Source organism: Nannospalax galili, unplaced genomic scaffold, assembly GCF_000622305.1.
Source record: "Nannospalax galili isolate Female #2095 unplaced genomic scaffold, S.galili_v1.0 scaffold824, whole genome shotgun sequence".
Taxonomy (NCBI): Eukaryota; Metazoa; Chordata; class Mammalia; order Rodentia; family Spalacidae; genus Nannospalax; species Nannospalax galili.
This window is the reverse complement of record NW_008351697.1, coordinates 2218475-2239690: the sequence shown is the minus strand read 5'-3', so window position 1 is coordinate 2239690 and position 21216 is coordinate 2218475. Positions and strand designations below refer to the sequence as shown.

Genomic DNA, 21216 nt, shown 5'->3' with positions numbered 1-21216 from the left:
GATGGGGGATGAAGCTGCAAGTGGAGAGAGTTTTGTTCAACATGTTTAAGATCTTACGTCAAGAACACAGAAAATTACAAATGTAATGTTCTGATAACCAGGTATTCTTAAATTTAGCCAAATAATTCTACTATATATAAATGCAGTTCATGTGTTAGAGTACATATAGGATATAGACTAGCACAATGTAATTTCCCTGCTGTGCCATGAAGAATGTATCTTTTCAAATATGATATTCAAGTTTAAAATTAGATGGATGCTTAAAGTTTTTTAAAAGATGTACCACAAAGGTAAGGATCATCCTAAGAATCACCCCTGAGCATTTACTACAAAGAAGGTAATTTTTAGATGCTTAATATTAAAACAAAAGAATACTTTGGGCATTCATTTTCCCATTTAGCTTTCCCCCAATTAGGTTAAAGTATGTTACCATCACGAGTTACTACATATCACACAACCTGTTTCCTTGCAGATCCATTAATGCTATCTCTATTCTTTTTCTCTGTGTCCTCTCTCCACTGTCTAATTTTAGGCACTCTTAATCTCTTGCTTGGACTTCCTCAGGACTCTTCTAACTCAGCTCCCTACTTCTAAACTGACTACTCACCATTTGAACTTACACAAAGCCAGCTAAATGAAAACGTGATTTTCTCACTCTTGTTTTCTAAAAGCTATCACCTTCAGATAAATCTCACTCTTGGACTTGTATATAAAGCACTGTGTAATCTAGTCTGTTTTTAAATTTCATCTGCTAACATTTTATATATGAATCTGATGTTCATCCACAACAAGAAAATTAGCAGAATGGGCTGTGATGCCTCATACCATTATCTCTTGGGACACGCTTGGTTGATTCTACACCTCCTTTCAAAGTCACTTGAATTCCTTCCCTACCATGACTTGTCTAAGCTCCACAAAATAACTTGACACCATCGAGAGTAGGCAAATTGCGTCTCCTCTATTTTTCCATAATTCCAATGCCTGGCACAGTTCCTAGAATATAATAATGGTTTAATAAATAATGGTTTTGCTAAAAGATTTCCTTAGAGAAATTGTCTGATGTAGATATAACAGGACAAAAAGGCATATTAATTTTCAAGCTTTGTTTTTTTGTTTGAGACAGGGTCTCATGCTGTAGCCCTGGCTGTCTCTGAATTCACTATGGAACCTAGGTTTCCCTGGACTCATGACACTACTGTCTCAGGTTTCCAGGTGCTAGGGTGATTTAGCACTGCTTTCATTTTTATAGATTTTAATGACTTAGGTAAAAATGGCTTCTCAAGGGGTTATAAAAATCTATATAACTTAGATGTTTCAAAGCCTCATAAGCACGATAGGGCTTTCATGTTTATTTAAAAATACAAGGTTCAAAACTATGCTTTATTATGTGTGCATTATCAAGACAGAGTATTTTCTTATGTTGATTATTAAGTCAGTCTTTTTTTCTGGAAAAAGTTAGTTCAAACTGAATGGCTATTTATTAACTAAGAACTTGCATTTTAAAAAGGCAGTTTTTAGCAAGTTCAATAAGAGCAGAATATTGTAGGTAATAATATTTTATCACAGTGCTAGCATTTTCCCTATATATTTTGAGTTTGATTTAGTTATACACTTTTCCTTAAAGTTTTAAATTAATGTTTTCTTTAAAATATTTTCCTTTGAAATTGTCTTCAAAAGGTAAGGTTACTATACTGTTAAGAGAAACATGACTATTTCTTAAGTCAATTTTCTTTTACAATTATATATTTACTTTTTCCCCTTGTAGCAGCTCAAGTTTATACAGGAAAATGTGACTTGGTATAGATAATAAAGACTGCTTAGTTTTGGAGCTATGAGTAAAAGGCAATATTAGAGCATAACTAAGAAAGTCTTGTGATCAATGTGTTAGTTTATCTAATTTTAAACACTGTCAAGAATTAAATGTTTATAGGCTGTAGGGAAAAAAGGGCCACTACAGAAATTGAAAAGTTAATTTTAAGAGATATAACATTATCTAGGACCATCAAGGAAATGAAAGGGGACTGAAATGAAGGGCACATGTGAATGTATTCACTGCCTGGGTATGTACTGTTTGTTGTGAGGGAGCTGAGGGAGTTCTCCCATCTATATTTTATGAAGTGGTAAGATACTCAAGAGTGCTGAGGGGCTAGAGACTGACTGAGACATCATGAGGAACAAGAGAGAACTCAGTTCTATTTAGGTGAAACTTGAAACTGTCCATCTTCAGTGCTATGTCTGTACTTATAGGCTTTTTTCAGAAGATATTTTTACTCTGGGTCACTGAAGCAGTTAGGCGTATGAACAACCAAGATTCAGGTGAAAGAATATATGTAAATCAAGGATAGGGTATACACTGGGGAAGGATGAGAGGCAAAGTGAGTGTAGGATAAAATGTGTCAAAACAAGATATTTGTGAGAAAGAAAGGCATAATAGAACAGGGAATATCTTCTCTTTTCCTTAATAAACTATTTGATTTCTACCTGGGGTTTTAAAATAATTTATTTCATTTTAAATAATTTTATTTATTCATTGACAATTTACCTGTTCTTTAGAGTTTTATGACACCAAAATAGCAGAACCTTAATCAGATGAACTTTATGTTTTTGTTCTTTTATAGCCTTTAGTGTCAGAAAATTTGAATTCTAATCAGAAAATATTTTCAGTAGAAAGATGGAAGGCTTTTGAGCATGACATTCATAGTTGGAAAACCAAGAAACTTGCTTATTTTAAAACTATGATGTTTTTCATGTTTTCTCATTTATTCATTTATTATATTTAAGTAACCACAGTACATTAAAAATCAAGTAGGCTCTGGATGTGCTTTTTAATCCCAGCACCCAGGAGACAGGCAGGTGGATCTCTGTGAGTTCCAGGCTAGCTGGAGCTTCAGGGAGACCTTGCCTCCAAAGAATCCAACAGGAGACATTACAGACACTAAGAACATCCAAATTAATATTTAAATAAAAGGTACTTTAGTGTTTATCCAAGTAGAAAATATTTTTTTTGATCTAGTTTTACAGCTTTTACGTTCAAACTCTCTGTCCCAATTCAAATATAAGCAAAAACATAATAAGCCAGAAAAAAGTTGTTGGATTTTTATCTAAGTCTCTTGATCATCCAAAATGATCACTTACAACTTGCAAATTAGTGTATCCTCTTTCAGTGTATTTTCAGCAATGTGTTTATGGAAAACGTAAATACTTTCTAAAGAAAGTATTTTTTGGTTATATTTACGTCAGGTTCGTGTATTCTAGTTACATCTTTTGGTGACTGGTTCAATACCGTCATATATATGAAGAAACTGATTATTTCATTAACGAAAATAACAGAGGAGATAATATGCTTTGTCACTGAGCCATTGCCCTGAATTCTGATTTAGAGAAGGAGCTCAGTGCACGAAGAGACGCGAGGACAAGGGTGAAGAGTCCAGTTCCTAAGAGGCTTCCACGGGTCTCGGAGCAGGGGTTTCGGCACCCGTGACCCCGGAACACATGTGTTCCACCGCGGATCTGCCTCTTAGAAGGCAGAGCAAGGTCTGCCCAGGCCCCTCCAAGCTGCAGTCTAAGACGATGGGGAGGGGCAGCTGTCGGGTCCGAGGGTAATTCCGAAAGGGGAGGGGAAGCACAGTGAGCAGTGATGGCGCGGCGCCCGGCTAAGTACTAGGGGATGACTAGGGTGGCCCTTCGCGCGGTTCCAGGCGGTCACTGAGGACGCAAAGGGCACGACGGCCGTTTCTAGGGGCAAGAAGCCTTCGCCCAAGCGCCATCCATGCATTGGAAACGGCGCCTGCCGCGAGGAAGCCGCGGCGGGGAGATGCGCGCGGGGGTCGGAGGTCACAACACGGGAAAGCCTCTCCGTGCAGCGCGCACTCGCGGTCCCGGGAGGACCGGGAACGGGGGCCCACGCTCACCCCACCCGGCCACCGGCGGAGGATACAGGTACGTGGCAGGTCGCGGCCTCCCGCCGCCGTCCCGCGGCCCGATGGGGTCGGAGGCTGCGGCGCCCAGGCCCGCGGCGCCGCTCGCTCCCGGCCTGCCGGCCAGCATCCTTCACCTCCGCGCCGCGCTCATGCCGCTCGGGCTGCCGGGCCTCTCCGCCTCTCCGCACCGCGTCTCTCAGGCCCGCGTCACGGGCGTCCGAGGGTCGGCCGCGGCAATCCCAGCCTGGCAGCGGCACCCGAGACTAGACTGGTGACGGCGGCGATCTCGGCCCGTGCTAGCGGAGGTGGCGGCTGCGACCCCGCCGCAGCCATCTTGACAACCAACGGACGCCGCGTCCTTCGCGACGGAAACCAGGCGGAACGCGGGGTGGGGCTGCGGGGCTGCAGCAGCCTAGAGGTCGCGGGGCGGGGCTGCTGGCGGATACAGCCAATAGGGGGCGCGGGGCGGGGCTGCGGGCGGAAGCAGCCGATAGGGGGCGCCAGTGTCTGGTTCGCACGAAGCAAGTTGAGGAAAACTAAGGTAAACTGAGGCAGGCTGAGGCAGACTGGGGCGCGCTGGGTCGGGCGCACGGCAGCCCGCACAGGCCGCGGTGGAGGCCCAGCTAGATCCCAGCCTCCCTGTGATTCCGAGGATCCTGAGGGAAGAAGGAGCGCATGGAAACTCCGCGGAGGGCGGCAGCTACCCGGGCGGAAGGACTGTTCGGGGCTCCATGGGCGGCGTGCGGAGCCCCGGAGTGAGGCTCGCCGTCTGAGCCTTCCAGGGCCGGCCTCTCTCGAAAGAGCCCCGCGACGTGGACATGCCCTTCCCGCCCGCATCCGGCCTCGGTGCTGCAGGGTTCTCCCCGCACAGCCCTACTTCCGGCTGTGCTCCGAGGCTCCTCAGCGGCCGAGCGTCGCTGCCTGAGCCTGGGAAGGAGCGCGAGGGAGAGCGGCCTACACCGGCCGGGTGAACCGGAGGCTCTGCAGGGAGCGCCGTCTGGATTTGGGGAGGGAGGGAGGGGAGAGAACTGGATTTTAGTAGGTGTGTGTGCACGCCTGTGTGAGCCCCCCCATTCAGGTATCGCCCTGCCCCTGTGAATCCATTCGTTGATTTTTAGAGTTCGATTAATAAACTTTTCCAGCTGAAACTACCACAGACTTTGCAAACTGGATGTAATGATTCCATAGGGAACGCATTTTGCGTCCTGATGTCCTTGAAGTGCCCCGAGTCCAGTTCTGATTTTAAACAAAACGCCCCCAAGTCATGTTCCAGATCATGCCAAGAGGACAGAACAAAACAATCCTGACTGCGCCCGGGGACGGTGGGCTGTGCTGGCAGCTTGTCAGTGCCCTAGCCATAGGCATTGGCCTTGATTCTGTTCCCAGGGCTATCCTAGCACTTGGTCTATCCAGGGCTGATTGGAGCCTTGGCAAAGTAGGGCACCTCGAAGGCAAAGAAAAACGAGAACATTGCGATTCCTGTTTGAGTGTTTGCATTTTAGCCTTCCTGAATGTTTAGCTCTTACTGTTTATTTAGTAAGCATGAATTCCTAGCCTAGATTTTTGCACGACATATTAGTTAACATTAAAAAGCATGATTTCATCTGAGTATCGTGTCATCCCTGAAATTCTAGCATTTAGGAGGCAGGAAGGTCATAGTTCAACATCATTCTGTGCTACATAGCATGAGGCCAGCCTATGCTACCTGAAACGCTGTCAGAAAAAGGAAAAAAAAAAGCTTAATTTTCTCAATTGTCTACAAATGCTGACTTACATAATTATTCATTTAAGTGCTGCTTCACAAAGGTAAAAAAAAAAAAGAAAGATTCAACTTTAGTTGAGTTTTAGGTATTAACCTTTTTTTTTTTGGTCTTTTCAAGATAGGGTCTCTCTGTAGCCCAGCTGTCCAGGAACTCACTATGTAGACCAGGCTGCCCTGAACTCACAGAGATCCGCCTGTCTCTGCCTCCTGAGTGCTGGGAATAAAGGCTGGTGCCACCACACTCAGCAGGTATTAACCTTTTATTTATTTTTACTTTTAATGTGTTTTTTAATCAGATTTTTTGCAATTCATGCAAAACATCTTAGTCATCTTTATACCCTCCCCCATCTGTACCCCCCTGTAGCTCCCCTTACTTAATTTCAGGCATTCTGTCATGTATGTTAAGGCTTATCCAGTCAAGTTAGTGTATCCACATGTCCCTCAGTACAAGTTCATCCACTGGGCTCTAGTCAGCCTATCTAGAGTCCCTCCCTTTAAGAAGATCAGGCTGCTCTTCCTCACCCAGGAGTGATCAGCTGCAAATAATTCTGCAAAGATTGGGGTCTGCTGTCCATTTCCACATTCTGTGCTGGGTTTTTGCTTGGGTTTGAACAAGAGCTTGCTTACACCATTGCTGTAGGTTCATATGAGGAAGGCCCCAGGAACCTGTAGGACTATTTCCATGTAGTCCTGCACCTCCTCCCTTTACTCTCACAATCTTTCTGCCCCCTCTTCTGAAATGGTCTCTGAGCCCTGGGTGGGTATAGTTCAACATAGGATTCCTGTCCAGGGACCCACACTCTGCAGACTCTTATTCTCTATTCTTTGGTTACTTGCAGACTTTTGTGTTCATCATCCTCTGTTGTGTGAGGAACAGGGTGATGAACAGAACGTATTAGCCTTAAGAAAAAAATCATGGATTTATTGACTTTTAATTCTCTTTTTCTTCAAAATGTTAATTGGGTTTTCCATATTCTGTTTGTATGGCACAATTCTAGATTCTTTTAAAAAAAGGGTGGGGTGGAAGAAGACTTTAAGATTAAAGATTAAGTACTTGGATAATAGATAATTTGAGAATTTTATGAACTTTATCTTTTGACAGGAAAGACAAATGATTCAAGCAATAAAGAATAAAACAGGCTGGAAAGATGGCTCAAACAGTAAGATGCTTTCTCTGTAAATATGAGGACCTGTATTTAGATCTCCAACATCCACATAAAAAGCCAGGTGTGCCTGTAATCCTAGACCTGGAAAAGTGGAGACAGGTGCATCTCTGGACCTTGCTGACCAGCTGGTCTACCTGAACTGGGGAGCTCCAGGTTCAGAAACCCTTGTCTCAAAAACTAAGGTGGCAAACAATAGAAAAAGACATCTGATGTCAGTCTCTGGTTTCCACACGTGCATATGCATCCATTCACACATATATGCACGTACACATACAAAGAATAAAACCAAATACCAATATTTTGTCATAAAAGACATCTTAATAAAATATGATGCTTAATTCTTTCAAATTTCAAAACAATATAATAGCTCATTCATTAAGTATATATATATGTATATGTATATGTATATGTAATATGCCAACTACTCTTGAGGTACTGGGGATTTAGTGGTGAATAAAACTTCAAAACAGAGCTGGAGAAATGGCTCAGTGGTTAAGCACACATACTACTCTTGCAGAGGACCAAAGTTCTTCCTAGCATCTGTATCAGGTGGCTCTCAACTGCTTGTAATCCCAGCTCCAGCTGGAGCTCAGCTGTTTATGTTGACTCAAACACAGCTATTCATTACAAAAACACACTCCTAAGCTAGTTTGTTTATTATTATTTTTAAGGAACTAAAAGTTCCTTACCAATGGCTCCTGCTTATTTAATAACAGCTGTTGCAGACTTGCAAAGTCATGTGGCAGCCTGTGTGGACAAGCTTTTGTGCTCGCATTTTCATCTTGGCTGATGGTTTTCTTTTTCCATTTTCTGCAAAGTATTTTCTTGCACAAAAAAGAATTTCCTGAGTTTATCTCAGGGAAAGCTATGAAAGACCAAAGTATTTTAACATCTGGTTGATTTAGAATTCTAAAGGTCAGTTTTCTTCATTTAGATTTCATAATGCTTTAACTAGAAATTTATAATTAAAGATCTATACTCATCTACTCCTAATATAGACTATTAATGTCCTTAATATTTTCAGCAGTGTTGGAACTGAAGTGAAATGATAATAATGACACCACCCTGTGCTTGATTGCTCATTACTTCCTACACACTGTACTAGGTGCTCACATACGTTAAGTAATTCACACAACAATTCTCAGTCTACAAAAGGAGTGAGCTGTAACAACATTTCCAAACTTTTTGTAAGGTTCAAGAGTAAGGGATTGGTGAGATCAATAAACGAACCAGGAAGTCTGCACTGCAGCCACCCCAGCTACCTTTCTGGAGACCCCTGAGAAAGTAATTTCAGTAAATGAGAGAGATTAGAGTGTGTGACTTTACACAGTGGGTAGGGAGGAAGTAAAGCCAGAAAAGAGGTAATTAGTTTAAGATAGTTCTTTATTGAGTAAATATTTGTGTGCCTATTGTGTATGAGCCACTGTAACACCACCACAAAAAGTGTCCCTGCTTTGACTCTGAAAGGATATTGAGGAGATCTTAAATCAGAAACCAGGCTCAGTGAAATTTTACTTTGCATTTTTAATTTTAAAATTAAGTCTTAAGCATATTCCTAGGACTAGAAGAAGCCATTGTAAAGGAAGAGTTAGACTCACATCAGACATGAAGCTATTAACTTTCAGAAAATAATCATTTTCTTTTTTTACTTAAAATATTCTTTATTTGTTCTGACAATTTCATATATTTATACAATATATCTTGATTACATACACTTCCCAATTCCTCACCCTGCTCCCTCTTGACTTACCCAACATGTTCCTGCCTCATGTCTCCTCCCCCACCACCTCGTCCCCTTCTTCCCCCCTCCTCCTCCCCCCGCTTCCCCTCCTCTTTCCCCTCCTCTTCCTTCCCGACAGAGTCCAGTTAATGCTGTCTGCATGAGCATAGGCAACATACCAGGCCACATCTCCAAAGAAAAATGACTTCCTCTCCCCCAGAAGCCATTGATTGCCAATAGCTATCTCCTTGCCAGTGTAGAAGCCTCATGAGACCTTTCCCCCACCCATTCTGTAATGTTGATTGGTGTGATCTTGTGCAGGTAACCACAGCTGCTGTGAGTTCATGAGTGCAATGACCATGCAATGTCCAGAAAACAGCATTTCACACCATTCCTCCCCATCTTGCTTTTAAATTCTATCCTTTTGAGCCTTGAGAAAATTGATATAGATGTCCGTTTAGGGCTACGCACTAACAGTCATGTGTTCTCAGTACTTGGATCCAGCTATGGGTTTGCACTGACTGCTGCCCACAGCAGAAAGGGGCTTCTTTGACCAAGGCTGAGAACAGCACTAATCTATGTGTAGAAACATAAGTATTTAGGAGACAGCTTGACTACATGTTTGTTTAATGAAACAACAGTAGTAGGTTCCCAACAGGGCCTATGACCTCCCCAGGCATAGGCTTTTGACTATATTTACAGTACCAGGCATAAATTCCTTGCTGTGGGGCAGGCTTCAAATCTAATCAGAAAGCAGTTAGTTGTCCCCATAACCTTCATGCCACTGTTACACCTGTGGGCATGAGAGGTAAATACTGTAACAAGAGTCCATCAGTAGGGAAGTCCATTGAAGACTTTTCTGGCCAGTAATCTACATTGCCCCTTCCAGCACTATGAAAGCTAGCCAGCAAGGAAAGAGTTTCCAAGTCAATTCCAGCTTGATATTTCTAGTTCCTGAACAAAGTGTATTATGTCTTCAGTGATAGGGTCTTGCCATGTATTCATCGTGGGTAACCAGGAATGATAGCAATAGCCCATGTTGTTTTGAGGACTTCTGGGCCTCCCTGACCAATAACTAGTAGGAAGTATCCCATGCCTGGCCTTGAGATTTTCATTTAATAGCCCATGTCTTCTTGGGGAAGTATTGTTCACCCTTGTAGGGCACCTTTGTTCAACCCCGCCCTCCCCACTTCATGTTTTTTAGTTTTATGAGGCAGGATCTCCCTGTAGTCCCAGCTGGCCTGGAACTCACTATATAGACCAAGCTGGCCTCCCTTTCATAGAGACCCACTTGTCTCTGCTGGGATTAAAGGCCTGTGCTGCCATGCCCAGTTCAACCTAGCTGTTTGAAAATTAGTTTAAGGGCTGGAGAGGATGCAGTGGTTAAGAGCCCTGGCAGCTCTTACAGAGGACCTGGGTTCAGTTCCCAGCACCTACATGGCAGCTAACAACTATCCATAACTCCAGTTCAAGGGGATCCAACACCTTCTTCTGACTGCTGCAGGCATTGGTGCACTTAGATACATGTGGGCAATACACTCATACACATAAAATATTTTATTTATTATGTAAGTGCACATAAAAGCAAGAGAAATATAATAAAATATTTTTTTTTTAAAGTTAGGAAATAGTGTGTTTCCAAAAGGCTTTTTCATACATCATTAGCTTTGGTTAACTCATCACCATCCCCTCCTCTCCTTAATCCCCAACTTCATTTCCTCTTAAGCTTTTAGCCCCAGTAGCCCTCTTTGCTTTCATATCATATGTATTCTACTATCCGCTTTGACTCTTAGGGCCTTTCCTTTTCCTATCGGGCTCTTTCTGTCTTTCCTTACCTTTACAGACACTCAAACATGCAATTCTAACAAATTTGAAGCTAGGATCTGCATATGTGAGAGAACATGCAGCATTTGTTTTTCTTGGCCTTGGCTACCTCACTTAGTATATTTTCCAGTGCCATTTGTTTCCCTATAAATTTAATAATTTCATTTTTTTTGTGATCACATTTTTATCATCCATTTATCATTTGGTAGACATCTAGACTGGTTTCATTTCCTAGCTAGTGTGTATAGAGCAGCAAGTATCTGGAATAGGATATAGTGTCCTTTGGTGTGTGCCCAACAGTGGCACAGCTGGGTCATATGGCAGCTCTCAGAAAATGATGGTTTTCAGTAATGGTACTTTTGTTATGCTCAGATTTTTTTTTTGTCTTTTTGAGACGGGGTCTCTCTGTAGCCCCAGATGGCCTGGAACTCACTATGTAGACCAGGCTGGCTTCAAACTCACAGAGATCTGCCTGCCTTTGTCTCCTAATTGCTGGGACTTAAGGCATGTGCCACCATATCTGGCTTATGCTCAGAATTTAAGTTTTATCAATATAACTGTAAAACATACAGACCAGTTAGAGTCAGAAATGTAGTACTTAAGTGGTTAATGAACACTAATTATTAAGCTTATTTAAAAACATTTTAAATCTAATTATTAACTTTGGATGTTTATACTGAACAAATCTTAGAAATAGTGATTATGTAATATTCTTTCTGTTCTTTCAGTCATCTTATTTTTTTAATTTTTATTTTATAGGTGTGTTTCCCTGCATGTATGTATGTGTACCACATGCATTCCTGATGCCCATGGAAGCCAGAAGACAGTATCAGATTCCCAGGAACTGGAGCTGAAGAGCCAGAATGCTCTGACTCCATTTTGGCTAGCTTTTTTAGACAAGCCCAGACAAGCTTAGGCATATTGTACATGTAAAAGCCTTATAAGGTATAAACAAAAACGTCTGGCTCTAAAAGATATCAGTCAGCACATTCCAATGCCCTGAAGACAGCCCCTACCAATCAAGACTTCCCCATACACAGGATATGGGGACGTCCAATTATTTTAAAAAGATGCTTGGCATGCATGGGTTTCTGTGGAGTTCCCCAATAAAAGCCCCTGCCTGCTATTGTTTGGGGCCAGACTCCATCTTTGGCTTGTGTAGTCTGTGCCATTTGGTTGTTGTCTTTTTTTTACTTTAAATTTTGAAATAAACTTTTTGTATAATCTTTTTTGGTATCTGTGGGAATTATTCTCAATTCTTGAACCCTAACATTATGGGGGCTTGTCTGGGATTCGAGAATAGAGACACCCCCCGCCCCCCCGCAGACCCATGGAAGCGCCACCGGAGCTGGCCTTGGTAAATTCTGCCTGCCTTTCTCTCTCTCTCTCTCTCTCTCTCTCTCTCTCCTTTCTCTCTCTCTTGCTTTTCGGTTTTCGGTAGTCTGGACATCCTGGGGCTCAACAGAGATCAGGCAGACACGCTATTGATCCCAGAGCTGGAGGAGAATGGAGGACGCCCCGACTCCTCCTCTGATAAGGAGTCGTGCTCCAGCCTGATGTGGAATCTAGGCAGGACCGACCCAGAGTCTTGGCCCAGCCTGATGTGGAATCCGGGAGGGCCAGATGCAAGATTCTGGTCGAGTCTGATGTGGAATCCAGGCTGGCCAAATCTTTTTGGGAAAGGGACAGGGGCAGCCTTCTCGGCTGACTCTGTGTTCTGTGAGATTTTCATTTCTCCTTCTAGAGAGCCGCCATCTCATACTGTCCTCACCCTATGCTCAGAGCTCTGCCTTGTCTCCGGCTATCCTACTTCTTCTCATTCTCATTCCTCTCCTTATATTCTTTTTTTCTTGAAGCTTATCCCACCATAGGCCAGAAAGTCTCATCATCATCAGTTCCCCTTGATCTAGTTCTTACTCATTTTCAGGACTACAAATGAGTGGTTTTGAACATGTCTGGACTCTGTGTCAAGCTGACCCACCTCCAGACCCTCTGCACCATCAAATGGCCCTTCTTTGAAGTCAAATGGCCGCCTGAAGGGTCTTTTAACCTGTCCCTCATCTACAGGGTTCAAGGAGTCATCTTTGGGGAACCAGGGCACCCTGACTAGATCCCCTACATCCTAGGTGGCAGTATCTGGTTGCTGCCCCCCTGCCCCCCGGCTGGCTGCATCCCTTACTGCCACCCCCGCCATCGGGGCCTAAGGGGTCGGCCACTTTGCTTCCTCTGAAGAAAGTCCAGACCAAAAACCCATTGGGTCCTGAGGTCATCCCCTCAGCACCAGAGGAGAATTTACTCCCGCCACCTTACCGGGCCCCAATGAGTGCCCAGGATAGACCTAGAGTACACAGGTCATAAGCATCTTCCTCTTTTTCCAGTCCTTCCTGCTCTCCATTCCCAGCTCCCATGGCTGAGCTGGCCCCCCCTGTGGCTGAGCTCAACCCATTGCACACTCGCTCGCTGGGGGAGGGGAGGATTGTGTGAGCTCTTCCCTGAGGGAGATTGGGCCCCTGAGGGAGGATGGAATTGCTTCAGTAGTCTACTTTCCCTTTTCTACTAGTGGCTTGTATAATTGGAAGTTACAGACTCCCTCCTTCACGGAGGAGCCTCAGGCCCCAATTTCCCTCCTGGATACCGTTGTTTTTACCCACCAACCCACTTGGGATGATTGTCAACAGTTATTAAATATCCTGTTCACCACTGAGGAACAGAACCGCATCCTTTGGGAATGCAGACACGCGGTCCCTGGAAATGATGGGCAACTGACAGAGAATGAGGATTTTGATTATGGCTGCTTTTCCTCTCATGCGTCCAACAGAGGGGTGGGGCTATAACACCCCCGAAGGTAGGGAACACCTAAAGGTCTATTGCCAGATTCTTATGGGGGTCTGCTAAGCACCCCACCAATTTGTCTAAGGTCAGTCAGGTGATGCAGGGAAGGGATGAGTCTCCTGGAGTATACCTGGAGCTCCTGTTAGAGGCTTTCAGAACTTATACTCCCATAAATCCAGAGGCTCCAGAGAATCAGATAGCCATCAGTATGGCTTTTGTAAATCAGGCAGCTCCAGGCATAAAGCAAAAACTTCAAAAGCTGGAAGGTTTTGAGGGCAAAAACCTTTCTGAGCTGATGGCGGTGGTGAACAAGGTATTTAACAATAGAGAAACCCCTGAAGAAAGACAAACTAAAGGGCTGGCTAGGATATTGTTGGCTGAAAGAGCAACGAATCCCAAATGGGGGGGACCGACCCTCTATGAAAAAGGGAACTCGCGCCCCGCAACCCCCACAGGAAGGTCAGCCCCACCTAAAAAGAGACCAGTGTGCATATTGTAAACAGCTGGGCTACTGGGCTAGGGAATGGCCTCAAAGGACAGGATCCCAGCCTCCCTCCAAGCCCAAGATCCTCAAGTTCGTGAACCTAGAAAACTGAAGGGGCCCAGGCTCAGCGAGCTTCCATCATGAGCCCTGGGTGACCCTACAAGTGGAGGGACGAGCCATCAACTTCCTAGTTGACACCGGAGCACAATATTCAGTTTTAAAAGAGCCTATGGGAAAATTGACCAGTAAACGCACTTGGGTGCAAGGGGCCATGGGAATCGCTCAGCACCCTTGGACTACCAAAAGGGAAGTAAACTTAGGTAAGAAGACAGTTTCACACTCCTTTATGGTGGTCCCAGAGTGCCCATATCCCTTATTGGGTAGGGATTTGCTAAATAAAATAAAGACTCAAATCCATTTCTCTGGGAGAGGACCTGCTGTGACTGTACTGGACACAGCCTATATCCTATGCTTGCAATTAGAAGAAGAATGGAGAGTGCACGCCCCACCACCTCAAAAGAGACCAACCACTATCCTCGAGGACCTTCAGGCAACAATCCCTGGAGTTAGAGCAGAAACTAATTCCCCAGGGGGGCCATCCAACAGCCACCAATAATGGTGACTTTAAAAATTAATGCTCAGCGCTCCTGCCCTCAGGCCTCTCTTGGGGTATGTGAGTGCACCGGTGCTGTGCAATGCCAAGGCAGTCAGAAGAGGGCTTTGGATTCCCATGGTACTGGAGTTAAGGATGGTTGTTAGCCTCCATGTGGGTGCTGGGAATTGAACCCAGGTCCTCTGCAAGAGCAGTCAGTGCTGAGCCATCTCTCCAGCCCCTTGATCAGTGTTTTTATAATAGCAATAGAAGGTAACTAGAATAGAAGTTGATAACAGGATGGTGGGGTATTGCTGTGACAGGCCTGACCGTATTGTTTTTTGGAGGCTTGTGTTTGGAACTTTGGGCTGGAAAAGCTACTGAATGCTCACAACTTAGTGAGCTTCTGCTGTGGAGCTGGAGCAGTTATGCTAAAGAGAAGTGTGGACGATGGAGGCCTGGCTTGTGACATTACAAAGGAAGCAAAGACTATCAGGGCTGTTTGTGTGATATTTTGAATTGAGACTCTAGTTTCTAGTCAGCTGGGACTGAAGATCAGCTGTGATTAACAAAAGACCAGCATCACTGATGTGAAATCTTCTGGGAAGTATTTCCTGAGGGTCAGCACACAGAAGGGGGCCTGAGACTCCATCTCAAGCCAGAAGCAAGAGTTGGTAATGTGTAAGAATTTCCTACATGATACTAGTTTTGAAGGTATGATGAGGTCCTGGAGAGCAACTGAGTGAGGTGTGGCACTGTGAGAGGCTGGGAAAGGCCATTGGTGAAGGTGTGGTCTGGGTTACAGTGAAGACCCCCAGAATTGAAGGGGTCATGGAGAGAATTTAAGACTTCGCATCCTAAGAGTCCAGAAGAGACCACTGGTGAAGGTGCAGCCGAGTTTCAGTAGAGGCCCCAACATGTTGGAGATGGAACAACAGAGAAACCCTTGAAGAAAGACAAACAAAAGAGCTGGCTAGGATATTGTTGGCTGAAAGAGCAATGAATCCCAAATGGGGGGACAGACCCTCTACGAAAAAGGGACCCGAGCCCTGCGACCCCCACAGGAAGGTTGGCCCCACCTAAAAAGAGACCAGTGTGCATATTGTAAACAGCTGGGCCACTGGCCTAGGGAATGTCCTCAAAGGACGGGATCCCAGCCTCCCTCCAAGCCCAAGATCCTCTAGTTGGCAAACCTAGAAGACTGAAGGGGCCCAGGCTTGGCGAACCTCCACCATGAGCCCTGGTAGACCCTACAAGTGGAGGGATGAGCCGTCAACTTCCTAGTTGACACTGGAGCACAATATTCAGTTTTAAAAGAGCCTATGGGAAAATGGACCAATAAACACAAGGGTGCAAGGGGCCACAGGAATTGCTCAGCACCCTTGGACTACCAAAAGGGAAATAAGCTTAGGTAAGAAGACAGTTTCACACTCCTTTATGGTGGTCCCAGAGTGCCCATATCCCTTATTGGGTAGGGACTTGCTAAATAAAATGAAGGCTCAAATCCATTTCTCTGGGAGAGGACCTCCTGATGTGACTGTACCGGATGCAGCCTATATCCTATGCTTACAACTAGAAGAAGAATGGAGAGTGCACGCCCCACCCCCTCAAAAGAGACCAACCACTATCTTCAAGGACCTCCAGGCAGCAATCCCTGGAGTTTGTGTGGAAACTAATTCCACAGGGAGGGCCATCCAACAGCCACCAATAATGGTTACTTTAAAAACTAATGCTCAGCCTGTAAGAGTAAAACAGTACCCAATGACTCTTGAAGCCAGGGCAGGAATTACCAAACACATAAACTGCCTTAGGGAGTTTGGTATTCTGGTTCCATGCCAATCTCCATGGAACACCCCTCTCCTACCCGTCGAGAAACCGGGGACTAACGATTTCTGCCCAGTGCAGGATTTGAGAGAAGTTAACAAGAGGGTAGAGGATATCCACCCTACAGTCCCCAACCTGTATACCCTGCCGAGCTCACTCTCTCTGGAGAGAAGGGTCTATACTGTTTTAGATCTCAAGGACGCCTTCTTTAGCCTGACCTTGGCAAAGGAAAATCAACCCATCTTTGCCTTTGAGTGGTGAGACCTGAACCAGGGGTTTAATGGACAACTCAGATGCGACTGCCACAGGGATTCAAGAACTCCCCCACGATCTTTGATGAGGCTCTACATCAGGATTTGCAGGAGTATCGGGCCTTACACCTGGAAGTAAGCCTCCTACAGTACTTAGATGACCTGTTGATTGCCACGAAGGATGAGGGCACTTGTCTTCAGGCCACCAGAGATTTGCTCCTGACCTCAGACTGATTGGGGTACAAAGTCTCTGCCAAGAAGGCTCAGTTCTGTGTCACGGAGGTAATGTACTTGGGGTACATATTAAGGGATGGGCAGAAGTGGCTGTCATAAGCCAGAAAACAAGCCAGTATGGAAATTCCAAGCCCAAGATCCTGCAGGCAGTTGTGAGAGTTCCTGGGATCTGCAGGCTTCTGCCAGCTCTGAATACCCAGATTCGCCGAGCTGGCAAAACCCCTGTATGAAGCCACTCGAGGGAATGAGTCATCCTTCCTATGGACTGAGACTCAGGAGAAGGCCTTTCAAGGAATGAGTCATCCTTCCTATGGACTGAGACTCAGGACAGGGCCTTTCAAGAAATTAAAAAGGCTTTATTGCAGGCTCCGGCCTTACCTCTGCCAGATATCCATAAGCCCTGTCAGCTCTTTGTTGACGAATGAGCGGGAATAGCGAAGGGAGTCCTGACCCAAATGCTCGAGCCTTGGAAGAGACCTGTGGCTTGCTTGTCGAAAAAGCTTGATCCTGTGGCCTCGGTATGGCCGGGCTGCCTCAGAATTATCGCAGCCATGGCCTTCTTGGTTAAGGATGCAGACAAGCTCACCCCGGGACAGCCCTTGATGGTTACCACCCCTCACTTGATTGAGGGTGTCCTTAAAAATCTCCCCCATCAATGGATGACAAATGCTCTGCTGACGCATTATCAGGCCTTGCTCTTTAACCCCCGCCCCATCCCCCGCATCCAGTTCCTCTCCAGCACTGCTCTCAATCCTTCCACTTTTCTGCCAGAACTGGATCTTGAGGTCCTGCATGACTGCCTGGAGGTACCCTGCAGCTTACATGGGACACGGGAAGATCTGATGGATGTTCCATGGCCCCACCCGGACTTAATTCTGTTCATGGATGGAAGTAGCTTCATTAAGGAAGGAACCAGGTACACGGGGTGGGGGTGGGGGTGGGGTGGTGGTCATCAGTCCATTGCGGAAAGTGTGGGCCTCCTTTCTACCAGTTGGGACCTCTGCCCAGAGGGCTGAAATAATTGCCCTGACTCAGGCCCTAAAGCTAAGTAAAGACCAGACTGTTAACATTTTCACTGATAGCCATTACGCTTTCACTATGGCTCATGTCCATGGGGCTATATACAAGGAGAGGGGACACCTGACAGCAGAAGGGAAGACTATCAAGAATAAACAAGAGATTTAAAAACTCCTGGAGGCCATATGGTTACCAAAGAGACTGGCCATCATCCATTGTCTGGGGAACCTAAAAGGGGATTCACTGGAGGCACAGGGAAACAGGAGAGCAGACCTAGTAGCCAGAGAAGCAGCCCTAAAAGCCTCGAACCTACTGGTTATCCTGCCTGAACCTCTCTTGCCAGAAGAGCCCGCCTACTCAGCTCAGGATGATCAGGATTTAACTTCCCTGAAAGATACCAAGATCAAGCATGGATGGAGATTCACTTCTGATGGGGAGGCTCATTTTACTGCATAAGCTGGCAGAGGACTTAATATATAAACTTCACAAAGGGACTCACCTAGGGAAGAGGAAGTTACAAGAACTCCTGTCTCCGTACCACATCTTCGATCTAACCAAAATGATTGAGAGCTGTCTTTCCAGATGTTGTTCCTGCCAGGTTACTAATCCAAGAGGAAAAGTCATGTCTCCAGCCAGAAGGGAGAGGGGCACTACACCTGGAGTCTATTGGGAGGTGGACTTCACTGAGGTAAAACCTGGCAGGTATGGCTATAAATATCTCCTAGTTTTTGTAGATACATTTTCAGGATGGGTTGAAGCGTTTCCCATAAAGGCGGAAACCACCTCAACGGTGGTTAAGAAGATCATCTATGAACTAATATCAAGGTATGGACTCCCCTCTGTGACCAGGTCAGATGATGGACCAGCCTTTGCTTCTAAGGTAACTCAAGAGTTAATTTAAACACTGGGGACTAATTGGAAGTTACATTGCGCATACCACCCCCAGAGCTCAGGGCAAGTAGAGAGAATGAATCAGACCCTTAAAGAGACCTTAACCAAATTAACCCTAGAAACTGGTGATGACTGGACAGGCCTCCTACCTTTTGCCCTATACAGGGTCAGAAATACCCCATACACTCAAGGCCCAACACCTTATGAAATCATGTATGGCCAACCACCCCCTTTGCTTCCCAAGCTGCCTTCAGATGTGCTAACTGACTTGTCTGAATTCCAATTTCTTAAGTCCCTACAGGCCTTACAGATTGCACAAGACGTTTTCCCCTTGCTGAGGCACATCTATGAACTGCTACCGGCCCAACCACACGGATTCAAGCCAGGAGACCTTGTTTGGGTGAGATGGCACCACAAGGAGCCCCTCGGGCCTCTATGGAAGGGGCCACACATCGTGATCCTCACCACCCCCACTGCGGTTAAGGTGGCCGGTGTCCACATCTGGATACATCACTCGCATCTAAAGCCTGCATCAGAGGATTGGTCAGAACAAGTCGACAAGAGATGGAAGGGCACATAGGTAAAAGACATTCCTCTCAAGCTAAAAATCTCTGCCACACCATAACCCTTGGTGCTTTTTAATTTTTTTTTTTTTTTTTATAGAGGCTGCCCTAGCTAACTCCCCCCATGGACTCCAAAACCTCACCTGGGTAGTTAGTAGCACATCCACTGGAAAGATAGTGAACATCTCCTCCCACCTGGGACCTCCAGGTGTCTGGTTCCCCAAGATTACATTCGACCTGTGCGACCTGCTTAAAGGAGCTTGGGAATCATACACCCCATCAGGCACTGTAAATTATGCTTGCCAGTCTCCCCTCAGCTGAAAGAGGATGAAGGAGCACTGCTTCTATGTTTTCCCTGGTGACAATGGTGACCGAAGAAGTACCTGTGGGGGCCAGGGAACTATTTCTGTGCTTCATGGAGCTGTGTGTCTACTGGATATATTAATTGGGCTACCCCAGTCACTACTGACTTGATCCAGGTAACTGCGGTCCTGGGCCTAACTCTTTGGTGAAACCCCAGATCAAGGCAATTCAAGGGACCCTGTTCCTCCTCTAGATGCAACCCTAGCTCCTTGAGCTGCACCCCGAAAGGAAAGGAACTTAAAAACCGACAAAAATGGATTGATGGGCGAACTTGGGGCCTCAGGTTATACACCACAGGGACTGATCCAGGAATACTTTTTTCAGTCCGTCTTCAGGTGGGTCCAGTCTTGGGGACCCAGATGGGGCCGGCTCAGACAGTGTCACAGCCTATAGGATGACCAACACTGGCCGTAACTATTTTTAAATCTGTCGAGAGGCCAGCTCCTAGCCAAATTGTCCAACTGGAAAAAACTGCTACTTTACCCACACCTAGATCCACACCCCCAGAGGTCCAACAGGTCCAAGAGCCCTTGCAGCCTTCTCCTGGGCTTACAAACCTCCTAAATGCCACCTTTATTGCTTTAAATAATACTTCCCCTAACCTTACTATCCATTGCTGGTTTTGCATGGACCGGAGCCCTCCCTATTATGATGGGTTAGCTCTCCCAAGAAACTATGTTGTCACTTCTGACCCCACTGCCTGTAGAATCCCCCCCGCCTACAGGGAGAAGGGGGCTTATCCTCACCCAAGTGTATGGAAAAGGGCTATGCGTGACTTCCTCACATAAAATTGTCCCCCCTTCTTACCAACATCTATATAACTCTGTTCAAGAAATAGAGGCTACTGCACCTCTGACCCCATTGCCTGTAGAATTCCCCCACCTACAGGGAGAAGGGGACTTACCCTTACCCAAGTGTATGGAAAAGGGCTATGCGTGACTCCCTCACATAAAATTGTCCTCCCTTCTTACCAACATCTATGTAACTCTGTTCAAGAGATAGGGGCTACTGCACCTAACCCATATATGGTGCCCCCCCAACTCCACTTTGTGGGCCTGTACCTCTGGCCTAACTACATGCCTCCACTCTTCCATTTTAAAGCAGACCAGGGATTTTTGTGTACTAGTGCAGCTGGTTCCCCATCTATATTATAGAACAGAAATGGAAATCAGAGCCTCAGAAGAGTCTAGATCTCATAGGGCCATATGAACCACTGCAACTGTCCTGTCTACTTTACTCGGGGTCAGGGTAACCACTGAAACTGGTCTGGGGGCTTCAGCGCTAGTCCTCCAGGATAAAAATCATCACCTTCTTAGACAGGCCATAGACTTAGACATACAATCATTAGGAACATCTATCCACCACCTCGAAGATTCTCTATCCTCTTTAGCTGAGGTAACCTTACAAAATAGGAGAGGGCTGGGTTTACTTTTTCTAGAGAAAGGAGGACTCTGTGTTGCCCTAGAGGAACAGTGCTGTTTCTATGTTAATCACTCGGGAGTTATAAAACAGTCTTTGGCTGAGGTCCATAAAAGACTTAAGGAAAGAGAAAACAAATGACTAAATCAACAAAATTGCTACGAATCCCTATTTGACTGGTCCCCATGGTTAACAACTTTGATCTCAGCAATAGTCAGACCTCTCCTCTTACTCCTACTAGCAGTCACTTGTGCCCCCTGTATTCTTAATGCCTTGCTCAAATTCATCTGAGAACGGATACAGACAGTCCAACTGCAGTCACAGTATACGCATTTAAATCGAGACCCTGAGCCT

At 45.5% G+C, this 21216-nt stretch overlaps 1 protein-coding gene and 1 long non-coding RNA gene across 13 annotated transcripts in view; one reads left to right on the top strand and one right to left on the bottom strand.

The window, feature by feature from the left end:
- Positions 1-4183, bottom strand: part of Cep126 (centrosomal protein 126) — a 58761-nt gene extending 54578 nt beyond the window's left edge. For all 12 annotated transcript variants that reach the window (XR_003846333.1, XR_003846335.1, XR_003846334.1 and 9 more), the window contains exon 1: positions 3938-4183. Coding sequence is in view for 7 of the 12 variants with exons in the window: in XM_008848676.3 (XP_008846898.1) it covers positions 3938-4047 (110 nt within the window). In the remaining 5 variants the exon portion in view is untranslated. The remainder of the gene's footprint in view (positions 1-3937) is intronic.
- LOC115066887 lies at positions 3829-11206 on the top strand. Its single transcript, XR_003846340.1, has 3 exons — positions 3829-3939; positions 6785-6842; positions 11152-11206. It is a non-coding gene; the product is annotated as an uncharacterized LOC115066887 (long non-coding RNA).
- Positions 11207-21216: the final 10010 nt, after the last annotated feature.